This window comes from Nuphar pumila, chromosome 5 (genome assembly GCF_984573655.1).
Source record: "Nuphar pumila chromosome 5, dmNupPumi1.hap1.1, whole genome shotgun sequence".
NCBI lineage: Eukaryota > Viridiplantae > Streptophyta > Magnoliopsida > Nymphaeales > Nymphaeaceae > Nuphar > Nuphar pumila.
Genome location: NC_143253.1, coordinates 133,558,495 through 133,585,076, shown reverse-complemented (window position 1 = coordinate 133,585,076; position 26,582 = coordinate 133,558,495). Strand labels below are relative to the sequence as shown.

Genomic DNA, 26,582 nt, shown 5'->3' with positions numbered 1-26,582 from the left:
ATAAGGGGGATACGAAGTATTCATGTGACAATATAAAAAAGAACAATTTCAAAATGGAGTAACGAGACGGAAAAGGGATCTGGATGGCTACGATCAACATAGTTATATGACCACTTGTGGTCAGCACGGGTAACTAAAATATGTTTATTGGTATGAACCAAGATTTTTATAGTTTTTTTATATTTTTGGTTTTATAAAAACAGACTTTTAAGAAGAATTTTTAAGGGTTGAAAATCAATGACTTAGAAATGGAACGATGCCACCATAAATTCTTAGCAAATGGACCATGCCTAATGGTAAAGCAAAGGTTAGATTTGCAAAAAAAAAAAAAAAGTATGAAAATCTTAAATCTGTAGGTAATCATATTACAGTTTCCCGTCCTAACCCACCTCACCAACTTCTTCAGCCTTTCCCTCTCTTTCAAATTTAAACGGTCCACACAGATGGTTTGGGAGGTCGAACACAATCAGCCATTGGATATCAGGATCCAACGGCGCATAAGCTCCGAACCCTTGACCGTTACGCACCGACAACCCCCATTTTTCAAAACGACGGATAGAAAAAAAGCCATCCTCTTCTTCCCTTCTCTCTCCCTCACTTCCTCTCCATCCCCACACACCCTCAGACCCATACGGAACCCTAATTCTAGAGGACCCCTGCAACAGCAAACCGATCACCTCTCTCAGATATTTTCATTTTTTATCTTCTTCTTGTTTGTTTTCGTTGAATCTTGGGCGTTTCTTCCATGAGAAGATCGCTCCTCGCTTCTCCGTCCTGAAACCCTAGGTTGAAGAAGATGCGGGAGATTCTGGGATCGATCCGGCGGTCTCTCGTCTCTCCGAGTGCCTCGCCCGATGCCGGCGAAGACGCTAGCCTGATGAAAGGGATCCGGAACTGCGTAAGACGGACGCGGATTGGGTTACTCCAAAGATCCCCTGCGTCGGCGTCGCCGTCGCCGTTACCACAGCCCCTCCCCGAGGTTGCTGCGCTGCCGATCCGGTGGCGCAAGGGGGAGATCATCGGGTGCGGAGCCTATGGCCGTGTCTACATGGGCATGAATCTCGATTCGGGAGAGCTTCTTGCTGTCAAGCAGGTCGGCGTATTTTTCCAATCGTTTTTTTTTCTTGAATATAGGGCTTCTTTTCGTTCCTGATACTGGATTTTGCGGTTCCTTGAATTCGAGTGTTTCTTCTATATTTTTTGTCAGGTTTTGATCGCCGTTAACAATGTGTCCAACGAGAAAGCGCAAGTAAGAAGTCTGTTTGCTCTTGTTCCTGTTTTTTATTAACTTTTGTTCTTTTCACATTTTCAGTTTTTTTTTGTTAATTCTCTTGACGATCATAGCAATTCCAAGCTCTGAATGATCTCCTCACGAATTCGGTTGTCTTTTTTGTTTACTAAGCAACACACTTCATCTGTTGTGCAATTCCTGCTTACTCTGCTGATCGAATAGTATAAGCTAATTCTTTTTGGGAATTGCTATGCGAGCAGGATTCATTTTTAATTGTTTTTCTTGCTACGATAGGAGGGGTGATTGCTTTTCTTTGGACCTTGCTATTTCTTTTCCTATTCAATACTGGGATCTTGAAATTCTCTGTTTTTCTTTATGGTGGTTTTTGTATTTGGCTTGGGATTCTAGGCTCATATTAGGGAACTTGAGGAAGAAGTCAAGCTGTTGAAGAATCTCTTTCATAAGAACATAGTGGTGAGCGTTGAATCCGTTTTTATGTTTTCATGCACATAACTGATCTGCTTCAACTAATGTTTCTTGCATGTTGGTGTTTATCAGCGCTATCTAGGCACAGCTAGAGAAGAGGAAGCCTTAATTATTCTGTTGGAATTTGTTCCTGGTGGATCCATATCATCCCTTCTTGGGAAGTTTGGCTCTTTTCCGGAACCTGTAAGTGTTTACTCTTCCCCTTCATTGTTTACTTTCTAAATTCTGGATGTTTAATCTATTCTTGTGATTGGATGCATCTACAGGTTATAAGAATGTATACGAAACAACTACTTCAAGGACTGGAGTATCTCCATGGAAAAGGAGTCATCCATAGAGACATCAAGGTTTTGTTGTTTGAAAATGGTTTTGTGATCCAATTTATTTTCTGTTGCCTTTATTTTTCAACTGCTCGACTTTGATTATCGGTATTTGAAGATGTCTTTGGATTTCAGGGTGCAAATATTCTAGTTGATAATAAAGGTTGCATCAAGCTAGCTGATTTTGGTGCTTCTAAACAAGTAGTTGAACTGGTATTTTCAGATTCTACATTTCCTTTTTGCTTGTGATAAATGTGGGTGTGCGTACTCCTACCCTTTTATGGTTGCTTAACCATTGCCATTATATCCTATGGGCCACTAATTCATTAGCACTTCTGGGTATGATAGGCAACCATATCAGGGGCCAAGTCAATGAAAGGGACCCCCTACTGGATGGCTCCAGAAGTTATTCTTCAGACTGGGCATGGCTTGTAAGACTGCTACTAAACCTCTGTATTTTTCATAGTTTGAGATTTTAGTGGAAACCAAAATGTTTCCTGGGTTAGCTTCGTTTTCTAATGACATCTCACTTCACTTGTGGCTTTTATCATTGTCAATTTTTGCAGTCTTAACATATTTTAAGGACTGAATGCTATAAAAACAGTTTATTCCATACCAAAAGCTTTTGCTTTTTATGGCCTGCGCATGCAAGCATATCCATATGCTGTATGTGTGTTGATTACCCTAGATTTAATATTCACAATGAAACAAACCAACTTATCCATGTGCAGGTGAATTTAATGTCTTATGCATTTTTCCTGGCATGCTTCCTCAAATAGGCACGTGTATATGTTTCGGCAAACACTGTTACCTTTTAGTCCTTGAAGTTTTTCAAACAAACCAGTTGATGATTACAAATAAACTGCAGAAATTTTTCTTATCTTTTTTTTTTTCAATGCAGTCATGTAATTGAACCCAATATTCCTTTGCAATTTATTTTTTAAGCAAAACAGTATATTTTGTTAGTATAAATATGGCAGGAGCAGAAAAGCAAAGCTGTCTATTGAGTCTCAATATGTGTGAGTCTTCTAGTTAATCTGAAAGTGTGAAATATAAAAAATGAGTGATATTTTTCTATATCAGAAACTGTAGCATGGATAGGTGTTGCAACAGTTTTTTTTTTATATACCCACATACCCTCTTTCATGAATTTTGTTGCCACAAAAAAATGCTTATTTCTTCCAACAGTGAATCTTACATTGCAAAATGTTTCTTATTGAATGGATGGAACTGTGTCTTATATATTAATGGAAACCATTCTTGTAGCTCTGCTGACATATGGAGCGTTGGGTGTACTGTGATTGAGATGGCAACAGGAAAGCCCCCTTGGAGTGAAAAGTACCAAGAGGCATGTGATTTGAATATTCTTTTCATGCCATGTATTTTTGCTTAGTAGTGTACCAAAATAATATTGAATTGGAATATGAAATATTTGAATTAAAAAAGTTGCAAACTTTTGTTAATATTTGTTCCCTACTTCAGGTGGCTGCATTGTTTCATATTGGGACAACTAAATCACATCCACCTATTCCTGAGCATCTTTCTCTAGAGGGGCAGGATTTTCTTCTTAAGTGCTTGCAAAAGTATGTTGGAGTTTTAGTTTTCTTTTGGCTTTAGCTTGTCACTAATATTAGTTTTGACTATCATCTCTATACTCTGTATTTCCATAGCATTCCATATCAATTCAATGTTTTAGTGGCATGGAAAATAGTTATATTTTGACATGGAGAAGGGCATTTTCCCGCTTTTGATATAATAAATACTTTCTTCATCAAACAATAAATAATATGTCAGTGCCACTACATATCAATCCAGTAGACTTGAACATATTGACAAATATGTTTCTTATGACTATTTTCACTTGATTGTATGACCTTTTACTGAATGGAGTGAACATATTCCCAACATGCTTGTGAAAATTATTGATGCATTGAGCCATGAACAATGAGATCACAGTTTCTGTAGCATACACTGTTCTACTCAGATTGCATCTCTTAACATATACATTATTCACTGAAAGTGCATTTATAAGTACCAGTATATAACTGATGGAAGCACCGAATGTTCAATGAAAGTGCATTTCCCCATGTTAGTTATTTTAGTTTTTTAGCCTCTCAGAGAATAAACATAGAACTAAACTCTCATTCAGGATCTTAGAAAATTAAGAAGAATCCAGAACTATGAGTGTCTATTATGGTCTCAATCTTGGTGCCTAATAAGTGTTTGACATGGATATTACAGTGAAGTGGAATAATCTATATAAACTGGGATCTAACTCCACTGATTCCTCAATGTTGGGATCAATTAATTGTGAATATATATTCTAGATATCTACACAATAATATATCCCTGCTTGCTCAAAACTTTTGTCTGTTGACAACACATAGTAGATATCTATGTAATTTGGGCTTTATCTCCATTGCTTCCTCAATGTTGGATCGGTCTGGTGTGGATATGTATTCTAGATATCTACAAGATGATAACTTTCTGCATGATCAGAACTGGTGTATGTTGACAGTAGATATTTTGAAGTCCTATAATTTTTTTTCCACTTCATTTTTTATGTTTCTCACATGATGAATGCAAGATGCTGGCCCCAGCAAATTTAATGACAGATGTGGGTAATACTCACAAACAAAAGGACAATATTTCAGGTTGAGCCTCAAACCTGATCAAATTTCTAAAGAGAAAAATGGATAATGAAATGTTTGGGAGAGAAAATTATATATCGTCGTGCTGATATGCATATGATATATTGCTGAAAATTACTGAATTACTGTCAAATCACATAATGTGCTTTTCGGATAATGAGGTAGCTTTTAAGCACAAACATTGAGCTACAAGCAATATAAAACGACCATGAATCACCAAGTCGACAGGACATCACGAGTTTGAAACCCACGGGGGCCATCCTTTGCTGCAAAGTTGATGCTGGGTGTACTCCTTGGTGGGCAGGGGGACTGTTAAAATGTAAACTGTAATATATATATATATATATTATTTAATATTATTATATTTTCTTTTATTATTTTCTTTTTCTATTTTTCTTTATTTTCTTTTTTAGCATCTAGTTTAATAGAAACTAGATATTTGATCCAGTCAAGTTCCTGTTGGAACTTGACTGTGCAAATAGCTGTTGGACTGTAGTCCAACAACTATAATAAATGCTGTTGGACTATAGTCCAACAGCTATAATAATAAATGCTGTTGGACTGTAGTCCAACAGCTATATTAAGAGACGTTGGAATCCAACGTCTCTTTTGGAGAGCTCAAAATGAGCTCTCCTCTCTCCCACTTTTTTGTATATATAGGGGTGAACCCCTTCAATGTATATTACCATGCTTCTTAAGCATTTTGTTCATGAATAAAGTATTATTTATTTTTCAAGTGTTCTTCCTTTTATACCCTTTCAAGGGTCATGCTTGTAGTGTCTCCAATAGACACTTGTTTGTGAGTTATTTGTGCATTTGTTGAAGACCACCATTTCATTACATGGTATCAGAGCTACGAAATCCTTAGATCTTGAAGTGCTTCCGCCTCGATTTTCGTGCCACATTTACAAAAGGTGTTTCATCACCTTGTTCTTGGCTCAAGAAGATTTGTTTGAAGAAAGGCAAACTTGTGCTACAAAAAAAATTGGTTTTGTATCCTCTCTTATTCCTTTGTCTACTCTTTTTCTTTTCTTTTTATTTTTCTCTCTCTCTCCTCCTATTTATTCCTCTCTTACCCTTGTAAAAGATAGATGACAATGATAAGATCACCATCATTCCTATGAAGTTAAATGATACTAACTATGTAATGTGGGCTTCGATTATGAAGCACCACATTTGGGGAAAAGGTTTATGGGGTATAGTGGATGGTTCCGATTTGGAACCTAAACTATCTCTTACCAAGAAAGAGGGTGATAAAGAGGTTCCTCTAACGGAAGAAGAGAAGAGTAAGGCATTAGCCACTTATGAAAAGAAATGGAAAGAATGGAGGATAGGGCATGCAAAAATTATGTCATGGCTCATCAATAGCATAGACATTAAAAAATGCTCTAGTCTAGCTAAGTTTGAGCATGCCGATAAGGCTTGGGAATACCTCAAAAACATGTATTCCCTTAAAGATATTGCACATGTATGCAATTTACAAGATAAAGTTCGGACAATAACTCAAAAAGATAAAACTATTCGAGAATATTATAATGAGTTGTCCGAACTTTGGGAAGAGTTGGCGCTTCTTGAGCCCAAATGGCATTGTGCCGAAGACATCGAGCTTCGCCAAAAGCAACTCGATATGGAACATTTCTATCAATTTGTGAATGGTCTAAGGCCGGAGTTTGAATCCACCAAATCGGCCCTTTTACATCGTGGAAAAATTCCTTCTATTGTTGATACTATAGAAGAGCTCACTATGGAGGAAAATAGACTTAGAAAAAGTACTCCAAAAGTTGATGATGACTCTGTTTTAGCTGTATCTAGACCGGGAAATCATACTCGTACTTACAAGCCGCCTCATTTTGGAAGGCAAAACGGCGACTTTGATAAAAGAAAAGTTATTTGTTATCATTGTCATGAACCGGGGCACTATAGGCCTCAATGTCCAAAGTTAAAAAGAAGAGAAGAAAAAAGAGTTGCATCTGTTGAATCTGAGTCAAAAGATCAAGATGCACCTGTGTCTATGGCTCAACTGATGGAAATCCTTCAACCTCTTTTCAAAGGGGTATCCTCCTCAACCGAAGCCTCAACTGGAGCGGCAGTTGTATCTTTCTCCGGTCCAGGTAACTTTCCTTGGCTTTTAGATTCTGATGCTTCTTTTCATATGACCCCAAATGTTAATAGTCTATCCGAATGTCTTAAAAATAACTCAAGTGTGTCAAAGGTTTTTACAGTCGATGGCACATCTCTCGAAGTAAAAGGAATAGGATGTTTTGAAAATCTTCAAAAATCCAAAAGATTTTTTAACCCAGAAGTTAGATATATCCCTAAACTTAATTTGAATCTCTTATCTGTCTCGCAAATATCTGATTATGGATGTAATATCTCTTTCTCTTCTCATGGTTGTTGGGTACAGGATCGCCAGTCATGGAAGCTGATTGGGGAAGGCCATAGAGAAGGACTTTATTACATGGACTTTTTGGAATTACCCAAGAATGCATTTTGTTATAATATTCAGAAATTAGAATTGGATTTATGGCACAAAAGGCTTGGCCATCCTCATATGTCTAAAATTCAATATTTTCCAAGTTTGGAAAAATTTTGTAATTCTGAAAATTTTTCTTGTAAAGACTGCATTCTTGGCAAAATGAAAAGGTTACCATTTCTTAGTAGAACTTTTGTTTCCTCACGACCACTTGAGTTAATACATTCGGATGTTTGGGGCCCCGCACCAGTTATTTCCAAAAGTGGTTATACATATTATGTCATTTTTGTTGATGACTTTTCTAGACATACTTGGATTTATTTTTTTAAACAAAAATCTGATGTCTTTGCTAACTTCCAAATATTTCATAAAATGGTTAAAAATAAGTTTCAAAATGATATTTCTGTTTTTCGCACTGATTCAGGGGGAGAATTTATGTCCAACGAATTCAAAGACTATCTCAATTTACATGGTATTACACATCAAAGATCATGTCCACACACTCCACAACAGAATGGCCTAGCCGAACGCAAACATCGGCACATTATGGAAACTACTAGGACATTGCTAATTGCAAATCAAGTTCCAAAAAGTTTTTGGGCTGAAGCGGTCCTAACTGCCACCTACCTCATTAATAGGATGCCATCTTCCTCATTAAAGAATACAACTCCAATAGAAAAGCTTGTTAATTTAACTCCAGATTATTCTAGATTAAGAGTCTTTGGATGCAAATGTTTTGTTTTCACCAACAGAAATGACAAACTCTCTCCTCGTGCAATCCCATGTGCCTTTTTAGGATATGCTGATAATCAAAAAGGCTACAGGTGTTTCGATTTTCAAAATGACAAATTATATGTGTCAAGAAATGTATCTTTTTTGGAAAAAGAAAGCTTCTTTGAATTTGAAAAATCCAAGGATGTCACTGAATACTCGTTTTTAATTGATCCAACTTCAAAATCCAATGAATGTGATGTTGGATGTGACCTTGACAATGATCAAAGTCCTATTGTTGTTGAAAATGATGATAATGAAGAGCAAATCCATAGGGATGTTAGTCTACAATATTCAAGACGTAGAGAGCAAAATCTTCCATGTGCATTACAAAAATACTCTGAAGTCTCACCTAGAAGAACGTCTAGAATCTCTAAACCTCCAGAAAAATTTGTGTCTTATGAATCTTTTTCACCCACGTATAGGGCCGCCATTACATTAATACAATCATATGTTGAACCATCATCCTATTCTCAAGCAAAAAATCATATAGAATGGATAGAAGCCATGAAAATAGAATTGGATGCACTAGAAAAGGCCAATACTTGGACGATACAAGATATTCCTCCGGGTAAGAAACCTATAGGTTGTAGGTGGGTATACAAAGTCAAAACCAAAAGTGATGGGACCCTGGAAAGATATAAGGCCCGTTTAGTAGCAAAAGGATATGCTCAAGAGTATGGCATTGATTATGAAGAAACATTTGCTCCTGTGGCCCGTATGACCACTGTTAGAACTTTAATAGCCTTGGCCTCCATTAGAACATGGCCTATCTTTCAATTAGATGTCAAAAATGCTTTCTTGAATGAGAATCTCGTTGAAGAAGTATACATGGAAGCCCCACCTGGTATTAGTATCCCTAAGGGTAAAGCTCTTCGTCTAGAAAAAGCTCTTTATGGTCTTAAACAGGCTCCAAAAGCCTGGTATGACCGATTTAGTCATGTTATGCTTGATATTGGTTTTCAACCTTGTTTAACTGACACTGCTTTGTTTGTTAAGAAATCTGATGCAGGCATCATTATTCTTCTTCTCTATGTGGACGATATGATCATCACCGGAGGCGACAAACAGGGAGTTGCAAATATCAAATCTCTTCTTAAAACTCACTTTGAAATGACTGACTTAGGTTTATTAAGATATTTTTTAGGCATTGAAGTTGCTTATTCCCCTCGGGGGTATTTGATATCTCAATCTAAATTTGCTCTTGATATCGTTTGCAGGTTTGGAATTACAGATGATCAGAAAGTAGACACTCTAGAAGTGGTCAATGTTAAAATGAAAATTGATGATGGAGAACTTCTTGATGATCCTACTCCTTATAGACAGCTTGTTGGAGCTCTTTCTTATCTTTCCATTACTAGGCCAGATATAACTCATGCGGTTCATACAGTCAGTCAGTTTCAGCATGCTCCCACCTCCGTGCACATGGGAACGATTTTGCGTATTATTATATACTTAAAATCCTCTCTTTCACGAGGACTCTTCTTGTCTGCTTCATCTTCATTAAATTTAATTGCATATACTGATGCTGACTGGGGAGGTGATCCCAATAATAGACACTCAACTACTGGTTTTTGTGTGTTCCTAAATGAAACGTTAATTTCGTGGAGGTACAAGAAGCAGCAGAAAGTCTCTCTTTCCTCCACCGAAGCTGAATACAGAGCCATGGCAACCACCACTATGGAGGTTGTTTGGCTCAGACGATTGCTGGCGGATATGGGAGCTAAAGCAACGCAAGCTTCAAAGATGTGTTTGTTAAATTATGTACATAATCATATAATGTAATATATATATTTTATATATATATGGTAATACATATACATATATTAATATATATGTATATGTATCTACTCAAATATATATAAAATATATATTTCTATTTGTTTTGTCATAAGGGTAGTTTAGTCTTTTCCCTATTTTGCGCACATTCACTTTTCGGATGTGACTGTAATTATTTTCCTTTTATTTTTATTTTTCTTTTTGTTCCTTTTTATTTCTTTTTGGATGAGTACCAAAAAGGTACCTTGGGGGGCCCACCAACATAGTCGTTGGGCCCTCTCCAACGGTCACATTTGTGACCGTTGGAGGGGCTCCAACGACTATGGGTGGAGCCCCTCCAAGGCCCCCTTTAGTGATGTTATAAATAGGGGTTCTCCCCTTTGTATTTCTTCATGGCTTTGAGTCAAAGCCCAAGTTCTCAATAAATTGATTCCATTATTTTATGCCTTTGTGCATTTGTGAGTTATTTGTGGGTTGTGCTTTTTGTGCACAAGTGTTCTAAAGTGTTCTTATTGTGCTTTCGTGGTGGGTTCAATATCAAGAATATTAAGGTCTTGATATTAGTATCTTGTTGGAGATACTTTCACATGGTATCAGAGCCTCGTTGGAAGAAAGATGATCGTGTATCTCGCCTCTTGTGAAGCACCTCGAAAATCGTGCCCTCAAGCTAGTGAAGTTTTTGAGTAAAGCACTTGCTCCGGGCAATATTTTAGAAGCAACTTTTGTCAAGAAAAGGTTGAAAATCCGTTAAGTATGCTTTATTTTTCATCTTCTCTTCTCCATAATGGGTGAAAAAGACTCCCACTTCTCCCTTGGTTTTAAACTTAGTGGTCAAACTACCATGTTTGGGCTGGCAACATGGAAGCCCACATCAAAGGGAAAGGTCTTTGGGGCTATGTTCAAGGATCCATATCGGAACCCGAACCCAAGCTTTCTATTATAGAGAAAGGGGAAATCAAAATTCTTGAAGGAGAAGATAGACAAAAGGCCTTAGAAGAATATTCCAAAAGGCATTATGAGTGGGAAATGAAGAACTTCAAAATATTGTCTTGGATTTTTTCGTCCGTTGAAACCAAGATCAATGCCAACATCATCAAATTTAAAAGGGCCTCCGAAGCTTGGCTATACCTTGAAAAAATGTATACGTCAAGAGACTTGTCTCACAAATACTACCTCCAAAAGAAAGCCTTGACTCTTCAACAAAATGATTTATCTATTCGGGAATATTTTGCCGAATTATCATCTATTTGGGATGAGCTTGCCATGCTCGAACCAAAATGGAGTGGAGAAGCTATTGAGTTAAGGCACAAACAACTTGAGGAAGATCGTTTCTTCAACTTCTTGAATGGTCTTACACCCGAATTTGAGCAAATTCGGTCCTCCCTTCTATCGGCTTTTACCTCCCCATCTATTGAATATGTCATCACCAAGCTAAGTGGTGAGGAAACACGTATGGGGATTAGTAAAAATAATCCAAGCATTCTTGCTACACCTTCTCAAAATGACTATGAAGTGGTCAATGCCGTGTCAAGACCCGGTAATAATTTGAAGACCTACAAACCGCCCCATTTCAAAAATCAAGGGCAAAATGATCGATATGGCAAGAGAGATTATAGCAAATTAACTTGCCATTTTTGTAAAGAACCGGGACATATTAAACCCAATTGTCCTAAATGAAAGAAATTCCTCGCCGTGGCTTTAGCATCCCAATCGGAGGAACGGCCTTCAACATCAAATGAACCTCTTTCGCTTCATCAAATTATGGATGCTCTTCAACCTCTTCTCAAAGGAGGCACTTCTGGAGCCGCCATGTCATCTTCTTCCTCTCTTGGTAAGACATCTTGGCTACTTGATTCTGGTGCTTCGTTTCATATGACTCCAAGTCATTGTTTTCTTTCTAATTATTCTGAAAATCGCCTTCCATCTTTTGTCTCAACCGCGGATGGAACCCCTCTTGAAATTAAAGGAATGGGTAATTTTGAAAAACAAGATTTTTTTATTCCAAAAATTCGTCTTATTCCAAAACTAAACTTAAATTTACTTTCCGTTTCTCAACTCTCGGACTATGGTTGCGATATAAAGTTCTCTTCTAATAAATGTTGGATACAGGATCGTCAGTCCGGGAAATTGATTGGGGAAGGCTCTAGGAGAGGAGACCTCTACTATGTTGATTTTCTTAAAATTCCCAAGAATCAATTTTGTAATGTTGCTCAAAACAAAGATATTCATGTATGGCATAAGAGATTGGGTCATCCCAACATTGTTAAAATCTCTTATTTGCCTTTTATTAAGCATCTTTGTAATGAAAATTTTGTTTGTAATGAATGTATTCTTGGAAAAATGAGAAGTCTTCCGTTTCCTCAAAGATCCATGTTTACAACAAAACCTTTTGAAATCGTTCACTCCGATGTATGGGGTCCAGCTCCGATGATATCCAAGGGAGGTTTTTCGTACTATGTTATCTTTGTGGATGATTTCACCAGGTTTAGTTGGATATATTTTCTTAAACATAAATATGAAGTTTTTTCAACTTTCAAAACATTTCATATGATGGTTTTAAATCAATTCAATGGAAATTTGAAAATTTTTAGAACCGATTCGGGTGGCGAATACCTTTCCAATGAATTTAAAAACTATCTTGAAAACTATGGAATTCTTCATCAAAAGTCTTGTCCCAAAACCCCCCAACAGAATGGGTTGGCTGAACGGAAACATAGGCATATTATTGAAACCACACGAACTTTGCTCATTTCTCAAAATATACCGAAAAAACTCTGGGCGGAGGCCGCTCTTACCTCTGTCTATCTCATAAATAGACTTCCATCTAAAAACTTGAACAAGATTTCCCCGTTTGAAAAATTATACGAAAAAGAACCTAATTATAGCAGGTTAAGGGTTTTTGGATGTAAATGTTTTGTCCTTACTGATAAAAATGACAAACTCTCCCCTAAGGCCATTCCTTGTGCCTTTCTTGGTTACTCTGAAACTCATAAAGGTTTTCGCTGTTATGATGTTAAGAGTGATAAACTTTATGTTTCCAGAAATGTAAGCTTCTTGGAAAATGTTAGTGGTTTCAAAAAACTTGAAACTAATGATGAGAATATAGATTATTCTTTTCTGTTTGATTTATTAACTGAAGATGATGATACTAGCGATGATGAAACAAATCAAAATGTTGAAACTCATACTGATCAATCCATTAATGAAGAACCACATAGAGATCCTATAACCTACTCTCATAGAGATAGGAGTACTTTTAGAAGTGCCCTCGAAAGATATGATAGTGAGTCTACCCCTTCAAGTGAAGGAAATCTTCGTAGGACCGAAAGATCAAGAAAACCCCCTTCTAGGTTCATCTCATATGAGTCTTTTTCACCAAAATATAGAGCTTGTCTAAGCGCCATTCATTCGTACATAGAACCTAGAGATTTTGAGGAAGCACGAAAATACCCAGAATGGATAGTTGCTATGAACAATGAACTTGAAGCCCTAAAGAAAGCAAAAACCTAGGAGTTTCAAGACCTTCCTAAAGATAAGAAAGCAATAGGGTGTAGATGGGTGTTTAAAGTCAAAACTAAGAGTAATGGGTCTCTTGAGAGATATAAGGCCCGCTTGGTTGCAAAAGGGTATGGTCAAAAATATGGGATTGATTATGAGAAGACTTTTGCCCCCGTTGCTCGGATGGTCACCGTCCGATGTCTTATAACTATTGCTTCAATAAACAAATGGAACATCTATCAGATGGATGTTAAGAATGCGTTTTTAAACGGAGATCTAAACGAAGAAGTATATATGGATGCTCCTCCTGGAATGGAGTATCCTAAAGGGAAAGTGCTTCGTCTTCGGAAAGCACTGTATGGTTTAAAACAAGCTCCCAAAGCTTGGTATGATAGGTTTAACTCTGTGATGCTAGATAATGGTTTTTCATCATGCTTTACTGATACTGCTTTGTTTGTTAGAAAGTCTAATGCAGGGATTGTTATTCTGTTGCTATATGTGGATGACATGCTTATTACTGGGAGTGATTCTAAAGGGATCAAAAGCATAAAGTCCATATTAAAGGATAAGTTTGAAATGTCTGATTTGGGTTTCTTAACTTATTTTTTGGGTATTGAGGTTGCATACTCTCATAGAGGGTATTTTTTGTCTCAAACTAAGCTTGCATCTGAGATTATTGACAGGTCAGGTATTACAGATGATAAAGTTTGTGAAACTCCTGCTATAGTAGGAGCAAAAATGAAGATTGATGATGGTGTTCCTCTCTCCGATCCTACTCCCTACAGGCAACTAGTAGGCTCGTTGATGTATCTAAGTATCACCAGACCAGATATCTCACATGCGGTGCATACAGCAAGTCAATTTCAGCATGCACCAACTTCTGTTCACATGGGTGCTATCTTGCGTGTCGTGAGATACCTAAAGCACACTATTAATAAGGGAGTTTTTTTGTCTTCCTGTTCTGAGTTAAAATTAATTGCTTATACTGACTCTGACTGGGGAGGTGACCCAAATAACCGTCACTCCACAACTGGTTTTTGTGTATTCTTAGGAGACTCATTGATCTCATGGAGATGCAAGAAGCAACAAAAGGTATCTCTATCATCAACTGAAGCTGAATATCGTGCCATGGCGACTACTACCATGAAAATTGTTTGGATTCATCAGTTGCTGGAAGATATGGGAATCAAAATTGAAGGGCCTACCAAGCTTTGCTGTGACAACAAAAGTGCGATTTATATTGCTAAAAATCACACTTTTCATGAGCAGACTAAACATATCGAGATGGACTGTCACTATGTTCGGGAGGCGTATCTCCAAGGAATCATTGACCTTCCATACGTCACGTCCGAGTATCAGTTGGCAGACTTCTTCACTAAAGCCTTGTGTGCTCCGCGCTTCAACTTCCTTCTTAGCAAACTCTCGGTCATCCTGCCCTAAGTTTGAGGGGGGGTGTTAAATTATGTACATAATCATATAATGTAATATATATATTTTATATATATATGGTAATACATATACATATATTAATATATATGTATATGTATCTACTCAAATATATATATAAAATATATATTTCTATTTGTTTTGTCATAAGGGTAGTTTAGTCTTTTCCCTATTTTTGCGCACATTCACTTTTCGGATGTGACTGTAATTATTTTCCTTTTATTTTTATTTTTCTTTTTGTTCCTTTTTATTTCTTTTTGGATGAGTACCAAAAAGGTACCTTGGGGGGCCCACCAACATAGTCGTTGGGCCCTCTCCAACGGTCACATTTGTGACCGTTGGAGGGGCTCCAACGACTATGGGTGGGGAGCCCCTCCAAGGCCCCCTTTAGTGATGTTATAAATAGGGGTTCTCCCCTTTGTATTTCTTCATGGCTTTGAGTCAAAGCCCAAGTTCTCAATAAATTGATTCCATTATTTTATGCCTTTGTGCATTTGTGAGTTATTTGTGGGTTGTGGTTTTTGTGCACAAGTGTTCTAAAGTGTTCTTATTGTGCTTTCGTGGTGGGTTCAATATCAAGAATATTAAGGTCTTGATATTAGTATCTTGTTGGAGATGCTTTCACAGTGTTGTGACAACAAAAGTGCGATCTACATTGCAAGCAACCGGACATTCCATGAGCACACTAAACACATTGAGATGGACTGTCACTATGTCAGAGAGGAATACTTACATGGAACCATTGATCTGCCATATGTTACATCAGAATATCAATTAGCAGACTTCTTCACCAAGCCTCTCGCTGCTCCCAGATTTCACTTCCTCTTAGACAAACTTTCGCTCATTGTACCGTAAGTTTGAGGGGGAGTGTTAAAATGTAAACTGTAATATATATATATATATATATATATTATTTAATATTATTATATTTTCTTTTATTATTTTCTTTTTCTATTTTTCTTTATTTTCTTTTTTAGCATCTAGTTTAATAGAAACTAGATATTTGATCCAGTCAAGTTCCTGTTGGAACTTGACTGTGCAAATAGCTGTTGGACTGTAGTCCAACAGCTATAATAAATGTTGTTGGACTATAGTCCAACAGCTATAATAATAAATGTTGTTGGACTGTAGTCCAACAGCTATATTAAGAGACGTTGGAATCCAACGTCTCTTTTGGAGAGCTCAAAATGAGCTCTCCTCTCTCCCACTTTTTTGTATATATAGGGGTGAACCCCTTCAATGTATATTACCATGCTTCTTAAGCATTTTGTTCATGAATAAAGTATTATTTATTTTTCAAGTGTTCTTTCTTTTATACCCTTTCAAGGGTCATGCTTGTAGTGTCTCCAATAGACACTTGTTTGTGAGTTATTTGTGCATTTGTTGAAGACCACCATTTCATTACAGGGACCTCAAGGGCTTTACCAACTGGAGACCTGCCAATGTGCTGTTGGTGATGGGTGTGTTTTCCCTTGGCCTAGCCAAAGAAAAGAAAGAAATACATGCTTGTACAAATGGCAATCATGTGTTGCATGCTTCATACAACATTGCAAATACAAAATCAGCTTCTATGAGTGCATACCAGGGAAACCTATGCTCTACTTCCCACTTATAGATTGAAATGGTGAATTGAAATATTAAAGCTCAAGGACCTGATGGGAATTTTATATTTTTTATTGAGGTAAGCTGTTTCAATTGACCTATGATATAAGAAAGCTCCAGCTGGCTATTTTTATGATTATTCTAATCTTTGGAGCAGTATAGGACAACAGTTGAACTGTATCAAAGAATGAATGGATGGTTAATGTTAACGTCGACTAGGTTCCTGATTAAACAGTAACTGAGAGAGAGAGAGAGAGAAAGTAATCGTCTGTTTCATTAGTCCCTAATCCCTACTTAAAGGAATTAGTACAAAATTAGGTTACTAAAAGAACCCATCTACTTATTACTAATTACATAAAGCTACCCAAAACCAAAAAGATATTTTCCTTTAACACTGCCCCCTCAAGCTGGAGCATATATATCTATCATGCTTAGCTTGTCACAGCATTTAAGAAAGCCCACACTAGCAAGAGATTTAGTAAACACATCGACAACTTGATTCTCTAAAGCAACGTGACAAGTAGAGATTTGACCTGTCTGTACTAGATCTCTTATGTAGTGACAATCAACTTCAATGTGTTTAGTCCTCTCATGAAACACGGGATTATTAGCAATATAAATGGTTGCTCTGCTATCACATCCCATCACCATCGGCATTGAGGTCTATACATGTAGATCTCTGAGAATTGATCTGACCCATATCATTTCAGCTGCAGTTTGGGCCATGGCTCTATATTCTGACTCAGCACTCGATCGAGCTACTACGGTCTGCTTTTTACTTCTCCAGCTTATTAAATTTCCACCTATAAACACACAAAACCCCGCAGTGGATTTTCTATCACTAATGTCTCCTGCATAGTCAACATCCGAATAGGCAACTATATCAAGAGAAGCGCTTGATATGTATAGTAGTCCTTTACCCGGAGATGACTTCAAGTACCTAAGAATCATCATTGTTGCCTGCCAATGTACTTGGGTTGTTTTATTCATGAACTGGCTAATCTTGCTCACGGCTAGAGAAATATCTGGTCTTGTCACTGTAACGTACAAGAGTTTACCAACTAGAGACCGGAAACTTCTACTGTCAATAGGTTCTGCCTCTTCAAACAAGTGAAGTTTAGGATCCATTGGAATGTTAGCAGGTTTGGCTCCTAACATTCTTGTTTCCTGTAACAAATCAAGTACATACTTCCTCTGAGATAAAACTAACCCTTCACGGCTTCGAGCTACCTCTATACCCAAGAAATATCTAAGAGAACTAAGATCTTTGGTAACGAAGTGTTTCTGCAGATGAGCTTTGGTATCTAAGATATCCTTTTTATTGCTCCATGTAAGTATAATATCATCCACGTACACAACCATAAACACAACACTAGTGGGAGTTTTCTTAACAAACAATGAGTGGTCTGGTGCTGACCTGTTAAAACCGAAAGCGGACATACTCTCAAACAACTTCTGAAACCACGCACGTGGACTTTGCTTTAGACCATATATTGCTTTCTTTAACTTGCACACCTTGTAACACTCCCCCTGAACCTCAAAACCCGGAGGTTGCTGCATATACACCGTCTTTGACAAATCACCATACAAAAATGCGTTCTTCACATCCAACTGGCATAAGCCCCAACCACTATGGACAGACACAGATATGACTAGCCGAATAGTGCCAAAGCGTGTCACAGGAGAAAAAGTTTCAAAGAAGTCTACCCCATATGTCTGTGTATACCCTTTTGCCACCAACCTGGCTTTGTACCGTTCAATAGAGCCATTTGAATTGTACTTAATGGTGTAGACCCACTTACACCCAACAATATCAGCATCCTCCGGTGGAGTAACTAACTCCCAGTTATTCCGTGAAACTAAGGCATCCATCTCATCTTGCATAGCCACTTTCCATTTTGAGTCTAGGACAGCCTGATGGTGATCTAGAGGTAGAGATTCAGCGGATAGAGCTATGATGAACTTCTTCATATGACTCCCAAGTCTCGCATCTGTAACAAACTTAGAAATGGGATGTAAGATACATTGCCTTTTTGCTTTCCTGATAGCTATTGGCAAATCATCATCCACAATAGATGCTTCAGTCATGGTTGGAGGACTTGCTTCTGAGGGAGAAGGTAGTGTAGGTTCTGATTCTGGAGGAGATCTTCGAGTATATACCAGAGGTGGATCGTGATACCGTGACTGAGTGTGAGAGGTAGGAGAGCTTGAAGGAATGATATTGTGACTAAGTGTGAGAGTTGATTCCATAGGAAAAGTTGGAATAGGTAATGGCATTGCATCACCCTGATCACATAGGAACCTAGCGGCAGTATTTGAGAAGAAGGGAATAGACTCAAAGAACGATATATCTGCACTGACATACTCCCTACGATCGATGGGATCATAACACTTGTACCCCTTTTAATTTCTTGGATAGCCCACAAAAACACACTTTATGGATTGAGCCGACAGTTTGTCTCGATGAGGCCCTAGTTTATGAATGAAACAAACACACCCAAGAATCGAGAAAAGAGGTGCATTGGGATATAGGATGTTCACAGGAATTTGTTCTCCCAATGAGGATGATGGCATGTGATTGATAAGATAGCAACTTGTAAGAATGGCATCTCCCAATATAAAGGAGGCATACATGATTGTAGCATAAGGCTGCGAGCAACATCTAGAAGATGTCTATGCTTTCTTTCAGCTACCCCATTTTGTTGAGAGGTATGAGCACAAGTAGTTTGAGGTAGAATGCCATGAATCTTATAAAACCGTAGTAACTCATTGGTTTTAAATTCGAGAGCATTGTCAGTGTGAATGATCTTTACAAGAGAATCAAATTGAGTCTTTATTTCAACAATAAGAGACATAAGAATTGAAGGAACTTCTGATCTGTCTTTTATTAAAAATACCCATGATAATCTAGAAAAATCATCAACAATGACTAAAATAATAACGACACTGAGACCTACTGGGAACTCTACTAGGTCCCCACACATCGACGTGAAGAAGCTCAAATAATCTTTGACTCGATGGACTCTGACTTGAAGGAAACAAACTTCTGTGATGTTTACCCAACTGATAGGCTTCACACTGGAATGAGGCAGAAGGAGAGATTTGAGGAAGGATTCTACGCAGTTTTGGCAAAGGCACATGACCGAGACGAAGATGCCATTGATAAGAACTGGAGGATGACTCAGACACAGTATGCACGACTCCCAGAGGTTGATGAAGATAGTAGACACCTCCTTCTTCATAGCCTCCACCAATCCTCTTCCCCGTCAGCAAATCCTGAAACATACAACACAAAGGATCAAAAATCACTCTACAATTGTGCTCCTTTGCAATACGACTAACTGACAATAAGTTTTGAGGAAAGGAAGGAGCATGAAGCACATCTGTCAGCTGAAGTAACGGAGAGATGGAAACAATTGCTTTTCCCACAATGGGTGAGGAACTCCCATCGGCAAGAACAACCTTGTGATGATCACACATGGGGTCTAGCTTAGAAAAAGATTTTGAAGATCCACATAGGTGTCTAGAGGCACCTGAATCAATAATCCATTTACTACCTTGGTGATTTAATCCTTCACCTACGGAGTAAGCAACATCTGCAATGGGAGTAGCTGCGTTCGAACTAGAAGGGCGGTGAGACATCAATTCTTCATACTCTGTGCGACTTATAGTGATCGGGTCATTGGAGGAGCCAGTGGGAACCTCCTGTTAAAATGTATCTAATATATATATATATATATATATATATATATATATATATATATATATATATATATATATATTCTGTATATTACAAAATACCCGATAGGGGTAGTTTTGTAATTTCACAATAGTTGTTTTAGAAAACAACTATTTTCAGTTTTCATTTAAATGTATTTTTCTTTTTTATTTTTTTCCTTTTATTTTTTGTATTTTTTAAATATCAAAAAGGGGCTCCAACATAGAGTCGTTTGAGCCCCCAACGGTCACAAATGTGACCGTTGGGGGCTCCCAACGACTCCATGGGAGCCCCCTTTTTGGCTCCCCTTTTGAGGCATTTTGCCTCCTCCTCTCTCCTCTTCCTTTTGTATAAATAGGGGTGATCCCCTTGTATATTTTTCATTCTTGAGAGCTTCTCTCTCTTTTCAATAAGAGGCTTTGTATATTGTTGCCTTCTTAAAGGTTCGTGCTTATATTGTCCCTTCGTGGACTTGTGATATTGTCTCTTTTTCATTGTTGTATGTGCTTGTATGCACTCTTTATATTTCCGCAATATCTCATTACATGGTATCAGAGCCACTCGATTCTTGAAGGAAAGGTGTGGATCGTGTTATTTCATATCCAATAGATATCTTCTCACTTCTTGGCAACATCATGGAGACAAAAATTGATCTTTCTTTCAAGCTCAATGGAAAGAATTATATGATGTGGGCATCGGCAATGGAAAATAATCTCAAAGGGAAGAAGCTTTGGGGTTTTGTCATGGGTTCCGTTCCGGAACCTAAGCTTATGCTCACGAAGATTGAAGAAGGTCAAGAAAAGGCTCTTGAAGGAGATGCTCGCCTCAAGGCCATTGAAAGTCATCAAAAGGAAGTGGAAGATTGGGAAAGCAATCACGCAAAAATCCTTGCGTGGTTTATGAATAACGTGGAGCTTAAGGTATGTGCTAATATAGCTAAATTCCGTAGAGCCAATGAGGCTTGGTCCTTTATGAAGGGTATGTATACCCAAAAGGATCTTGCAAGAGCATACTTCTTGCAAGAAAAGATTAGAACCACCAAGCAAGGTGATTCTAGCATTCAAGACTATTATAGTGCTTTAAACCCACTATGGGATGAATTGGCTCTCTTGGAGCCAAAATGGGTTTCTATGGAAGACATCGATTTAAGGCAAAAACAAATGGAACAAGAGCGGTTGTTTCAATTTCTTTTTGGGCTTCGTCCCGAATTTGAGCAAGTGAGATCTTCACTTCTCCATAGATCTATTTTTCCTCCTATTGAGGATGCTATTGCCGAAATCACTCAAGACGAGACAAGGCTTGGCATGAGTAAGCATGTCGATGAAGTCCTTGCCGTATCCAAACCGGGTAATAATGTTAGAACCTATAAGCCTCCTCATTTTGGGAAACAAAGAAACTACAATGGAGGAAGAAAAATGATTGTTTGTCATTATTGCAACGAGCCGGGTCACATTAGACCCGCTTGTCCTAAGCTTATTGGAACCTTCAAGCCTAAAGTGGCTTCTCTTGAGGAAACCACCACCAAAGAAGATGAAGGCAAGAACAATGACATCAAAGAAACTCTTGGACAAATATCTATGGCTCTCCAACAAATGCTAAAAGTTTCTTCCTCCACATCGGGTGCGGCTATTGCTTCATCATCTTCACCCGGTACGTATTCTTGGATCCTTGACTCCGGAGCTTCTTTTCATATGACCCCTCATGAAAATGCACTTGTTGATGTTTGCACCAATTCAAAGGACTCTTGTGTCTCTACGGCCGATGGAACTTTTTTAAAAATTTCAAGTATTGGTTCTTTTAAAGATTCACAAAATTTTTGTGTTCCAAAAGTAAGAGTTGTTCCTAAACTAAATTTAAACCTATTTTCGGTTTCTCAAATTGCCGACCATGGATGTGAAATATCTTTCTCATCTAATGGTTGCTTTGTGCAGGATCTCCGGTCCGGGAAGCGGATTGGGCAAGGCCATAGAAAGGGAGACCTATATTATATGGACCATCTTGATCTCCCTACAAACTTTTTTTGTTCTTATGTCCAAGAAAAAAACATGGCAACTTGGCATAAAAGACTTGGTCATCCAACAACAACAACAACTACGCCTTCATCCCAAAACAATTGGGGTCAGCGATATGAACCAAAAAAGAAATTCATTTTGGGTCTTCCACATGAATCCTTTTCCTCCAATCATTTCTATCCAACGCCATGTCCTCGGTGAGGTTCAAAGCATTCATATCCGTTCCTATCATCTCCATCCAAGTCTTCCTAGGCCTACCTCGACCTCTTTTAACTAATATATTTTCCCATTTCTCCAACCTTCTAACTGGAGCATCATTAGGCCTTCGCCGAATATGTCCAAACCACCGTAAACGATTCTCTCGCATCTTATTTTCAATGGGTGCAACACCTACCTTCTTACGTATCTCTTCGTTCCGAATCTTATCTTTTATTGTATTTCCACACATCCATCTAAGCATCCGCATCTCAGCTACACTCATTTTTTGAATATGATGTCTCTTGGCAGCCCAACATTCCGTACCATATAGTAAAGCGGGTCTAATAATCGTCCTATAAAACTTTCCCTTCAACCGCAATGGCATTCTACGATCGCACAGCACTCCAGTAGCACTTTTCCATTTCATCCACCCAACCTTTATCCTATGATTTACATCTCCATCAATTTCTCCATACTTTTGAATGATGGATCCCAAATATTTGAAATAATCATTCACCGGTATATCTTGCTCACCAAGCTTCACTACACTCCCATCACTACTTCGTTGCTTACTAAACCGAGATTCCATATATTCAGTCTTACTCTTACTCAACTTAAAACCTCTAGCTTCCAATGTCTGTCTCCATAATTCTAACTTAGCATTAACCCCAGCTCTAGACTCATCAATCAAAACAATATCATCAGCAAACAACATACACCATGGTACATTTTCTTGAATTGATCTCGTAAGCTCATCCATCACTATCGCAAATAGGAAAGGGCTTAAAGCAGATCCTTGATGTAACCCAACCGTTATCGGAAAATCGGTTGTCACCCCTCCACAAGTGCAGACATTGGTTACTACTCCTTCATACATATCTTTAATTATACTAATGTACTTGAGAGAAACACCTTTCTTCATCATTGTCCACCAGAGAACGTCCCTAGGTACTCTATCGTATACCTTCTCTAAATCAATAAAAACCATATGCAAATCTTTGTTCCTCTCTCTATATCTTTCAATAAGTTGTCTAAGAAGATGTATAGCTTCCATAGTTGATCTTCCAGGCATAAAACCAAATTGATTCTCCGATATCATGACAACCTTCCTCAACCTAGACTCAATCACCCTCTCCCAAAGTTTCATAGTATGACTCATGAGTTTTATACCACGATAGTTTGTGCAATCTTGTATATCACCCTTATTCTTATATAAAGGCACCAAAGTACTCTTCCTCCACTCATTAGGCATCTTATTTGTTCGCCAAATCAAGTTAAAAAGATTTGTCAACCATTCTAAACCTTTCTCTCCCAAGCATTTCCAAGCCTCGATAGGTATACCATCTGGGCCAACTGCCCTTCTTGATTTCATTTTCTTCAAAGCCTCTGCAATTTCTTTCTTTTGAATCTTGCGCATGAAGTCACGATTTATCTCATGAAAAGGAATGGAGAAGTCTCCAAGATCTTGAGCATGACTATCATTAAATAGCTTATCAAAATAATCTTTCCATCTCTCTTTAATCTCCTCATCTTTGACTAAAACCCTTTGCGTTTCATCTTTGATACATCTAACCATACCCAAATCCTTCGATTTCCTATCTCTCATCTTTGCAAGCCTATAAATATCCTTCTCGCCTTCTTTGGTATCCAACTTGTCATAAACCTCCTTATATACCTTAGCCATCGCGTTTCGAACAACTTTTTTAGCTTCCTTCTTTGCTATCATATACTTCTCCAAATTCTCATTATCACGACTCTTACTTAGATTTCTATAACACTCTCTTTTAACCTTAATAGCTAATTTGACATCCTCGTTCCACCATGATGTATCACCTAGTGGTGCACCGCCTTTAGACTCACCCAATACCTCCTTAGCTACTTTTCTCATACCACCCGCTATCTTATTCCACATTGATTCTGAATCCTCCTTGAGACACCAATCAACTTCCTTAACTACCTGCTCTACAAACATTCCTTGTTTAGCTCCTTTCAGTGCCCACCACTTAATTCTAGGATCTATCCTATGTCTATCCCTTTTGCGGCATTGTCTAATTCTAAGATCTAAAATTAAGACTCTATGTTGTGTAGCTACACTTTCTCCTGGTATAACCTTACAATCGATGCAACAACCCCTATCTCTCTTTCTAAGTAGGAAAAAATCTATCTGACTCGTATTAACCCCACTTTTAAATGTTACTAGGTGAGACTCCCTCTTCCTAAACCAAGTGTTTGCTAAGATCATATCATAGGACAAACAAAAATCTAAAATCCTTTCTCCACTTTCATTTCTTTCTCCTATACCATAGCCTCCATGGATATTCTCAAATCCATCCCTACTAATGCCTACATGTCCATTAAGGTCACCGCCGATGAAAAGCTTTTCTCCATAAGATGTCTCTTGTACTACTCCATCTAAATCTTCCCAAAATTGATGCTTAATGGAATCATCTAAACCTACTTGAGGTGCATAAACACTAATAATATTAATAATATTCGTACCTAATACTAATTTAATAAGTAAAATTCTATCACCCTTCCTACGGACCTCAACTACATTATCTATAAACTGACGACTCATAACAATCCCTACTCCATTCCTATTCCTATTTATTCCTGTATACCAAATCTTATATCCCCAAGGTTCTATCACTTTAGCTTTCTCACCTACCCATTTGGTCTCTTGAAGACATAAAATATCAATCTTTCTCCTACACATAACATCTACTAACTCTACCAACTTACCAGTTAAAGACCCTATGTTCCAAGTGGCTAACCTAATTTTATGGTCTTGGACTAACTTCTTTACCCCCACCCGTCCAACAAAGTGAGGGAACCCTTGCCTATTTGACACCACACCCGGGCGCCGGTGTGACGCGTCGCTTCTGGGCGACGACCTAGCAACCCTTGCACATTTATCACTGCCTCCGGGCCTAGAGAGTACAGCGCGTCGCTCAGTAGGGAACGCCCCAACGAAATTCTCATATTGGTTCATTTTCATAGGATATGACAAAGTTTTTATGCTGGCTGTCACAGGCCTACCGCAACCCTCCTCCTTTATCCGGGCTTGGGACCGGCAGTGTATAACTACACAGGCGGAGTTAAACCGCTAGAACAGTGTATAACTAATTTTATGGTCTTGGTCATCCAAGTTATTCCAAAATGTATCTCTTTCCTTTTGGAAACAAATTTTTGGAAAAATGAAGTCTATTCCATTTCCAACTAAAACTTTTCTTTCATCAAGGCCTTTTGAATTGGTGCATTCGGATGTTTGGGGGCCTTCTCCGGTTATGTCTAAAGGGGGTTATTCATATTATGTCACGTTTATTGATGATTTTACTCGGTATGTTTGGATTTATTTCCTTAGTCATAAATCGGAAGTATTTACGTTCTTTAAAGATTTTCATAAAAAAGTTCAAAATCAATTTCAAAGTAACATATCTATTTTAAGATCCGATTCCGGTGGCGAATACTTATCTCACGAATTCCAAAACTATTTAACCCAAAATGGCATTTGCCATCAAAAGTCATGTCCTAGGACTCCCCAACAAAATGGCCTAGCAGAAAGGAAACATAGGCATATTATTGAAACCGCTAGAACATTACTTATTTCTAAGAATATTCCAAAGAAGTTTTGGGTCGAAGCCGTCTTAACCTCAATCTATTTAATCAATAAAATGCCCTCTTCTAAGTTAAAAAATGCTTCTCCATATAAAAAACTCTTTAAATTTTCACCCGATTTCAATTGTCTTCGTATTTTTTGTTGCAAATGTTTTGTCCTATCACACAAAAGGAATAAGTTATCTCTAAAAGAAATTGAATGTGTATTTCTAGGATATGGTGAAAATCAAAAAGGGTATAGATGTTATGATTTTAAGAATGATAAATTATATATTTCAAAAGATGTAACATTTCTAGAAGAAGAAAACAGTTTTGATAAACTAAAAGAAACAAATGAAATTGACTACATATTCTTATATGATCTTATTGATGACATACAAGAAGATTTTCTTGAAAACATTGATCATTCTCATGAGGTATCCCCTCTTGACATAACTCCCTCAAATGATAGTGATTTGAATATAAATGTTCATGATAGTGATACCAATATAAATGTTTACTCAAGAAGAAATCAAGAAAATCCTATTAGTGCCCTCGAAAAATACTCTCAAATTTCGGAATCCACTGAGGAACCACAAGTTAGGCATTCTTCTAGAATATCAATACCCCCAAATAGGTTTGTATCCTATGATTCCTTAACTCCCAACTATCGGGCATGTTTGATAACCCTATATTCTTATTTTGAACCGGCACATTATAATCAAGCTAAATCTATACCTCATTGGGTTGAAGCAATGCAAGTTGAACTTAATGCATTAAAAAAGGCCAATACTTGGGAA

The 26,582-nt window shown here is 37.8% G+C and overlaps 1 protein-coding gene across 1 annotated transcript in view; it reads left to right on the top strand.

Moving 5' to 3' along the window:
* Nucleotides 1-732: 732 nt before the first annotated feature.
* LOC149838830 (mitogen-activated protein kinase kinase kinase NPK1-like) overlaps nucleotides 733-26,582 on the top strand; it is a 46,108-nt gene continuing 20,258 nt past the window's right edge. Inside the window, exons 1-9 of the mRNA XM_090008331.1 lie at nucleotides 733-1,093; nucleotides 1,208-1,249; nucleotides 1,640-1,705; nucleotides 1,790-1,900; nucleotides 1,984-2,064; nucleotides 2,173-2,250; nucleotides 2,386-2,468; nucleotides 3,304-3,385; nucleotides 3,520-3,620. Of these exons, the coding sequence (XP_089864457.1) occupies nucleotides 797-1,093; nucleotides 1,208-1,249; nucleotides 1,640-1,705; nucleotides 1,790-1,900; nucleotides 1,984-2,064; nucleotides 2,173-2,250; nucleotides 2,386-2,468; nucleotides 3,304-3,385; nucleotides 3,520-3,620 (941 nt within the window). The 5' untranslated portion in view covers nucleotides 733-796. The remainder of the gene's footprint in view (nucleotides 1,094-1,207; nucleotides 1,250-1,639; nucleotides 1,706-1,789; nucleotides 1,901-1,983; nucleotides 2,065-2,172; nucleotides 2,251-2,385; nucleotides 2,469-3,303; nucleotides 3,386-3,519; nucleotides 3,621-26,582) is intronic.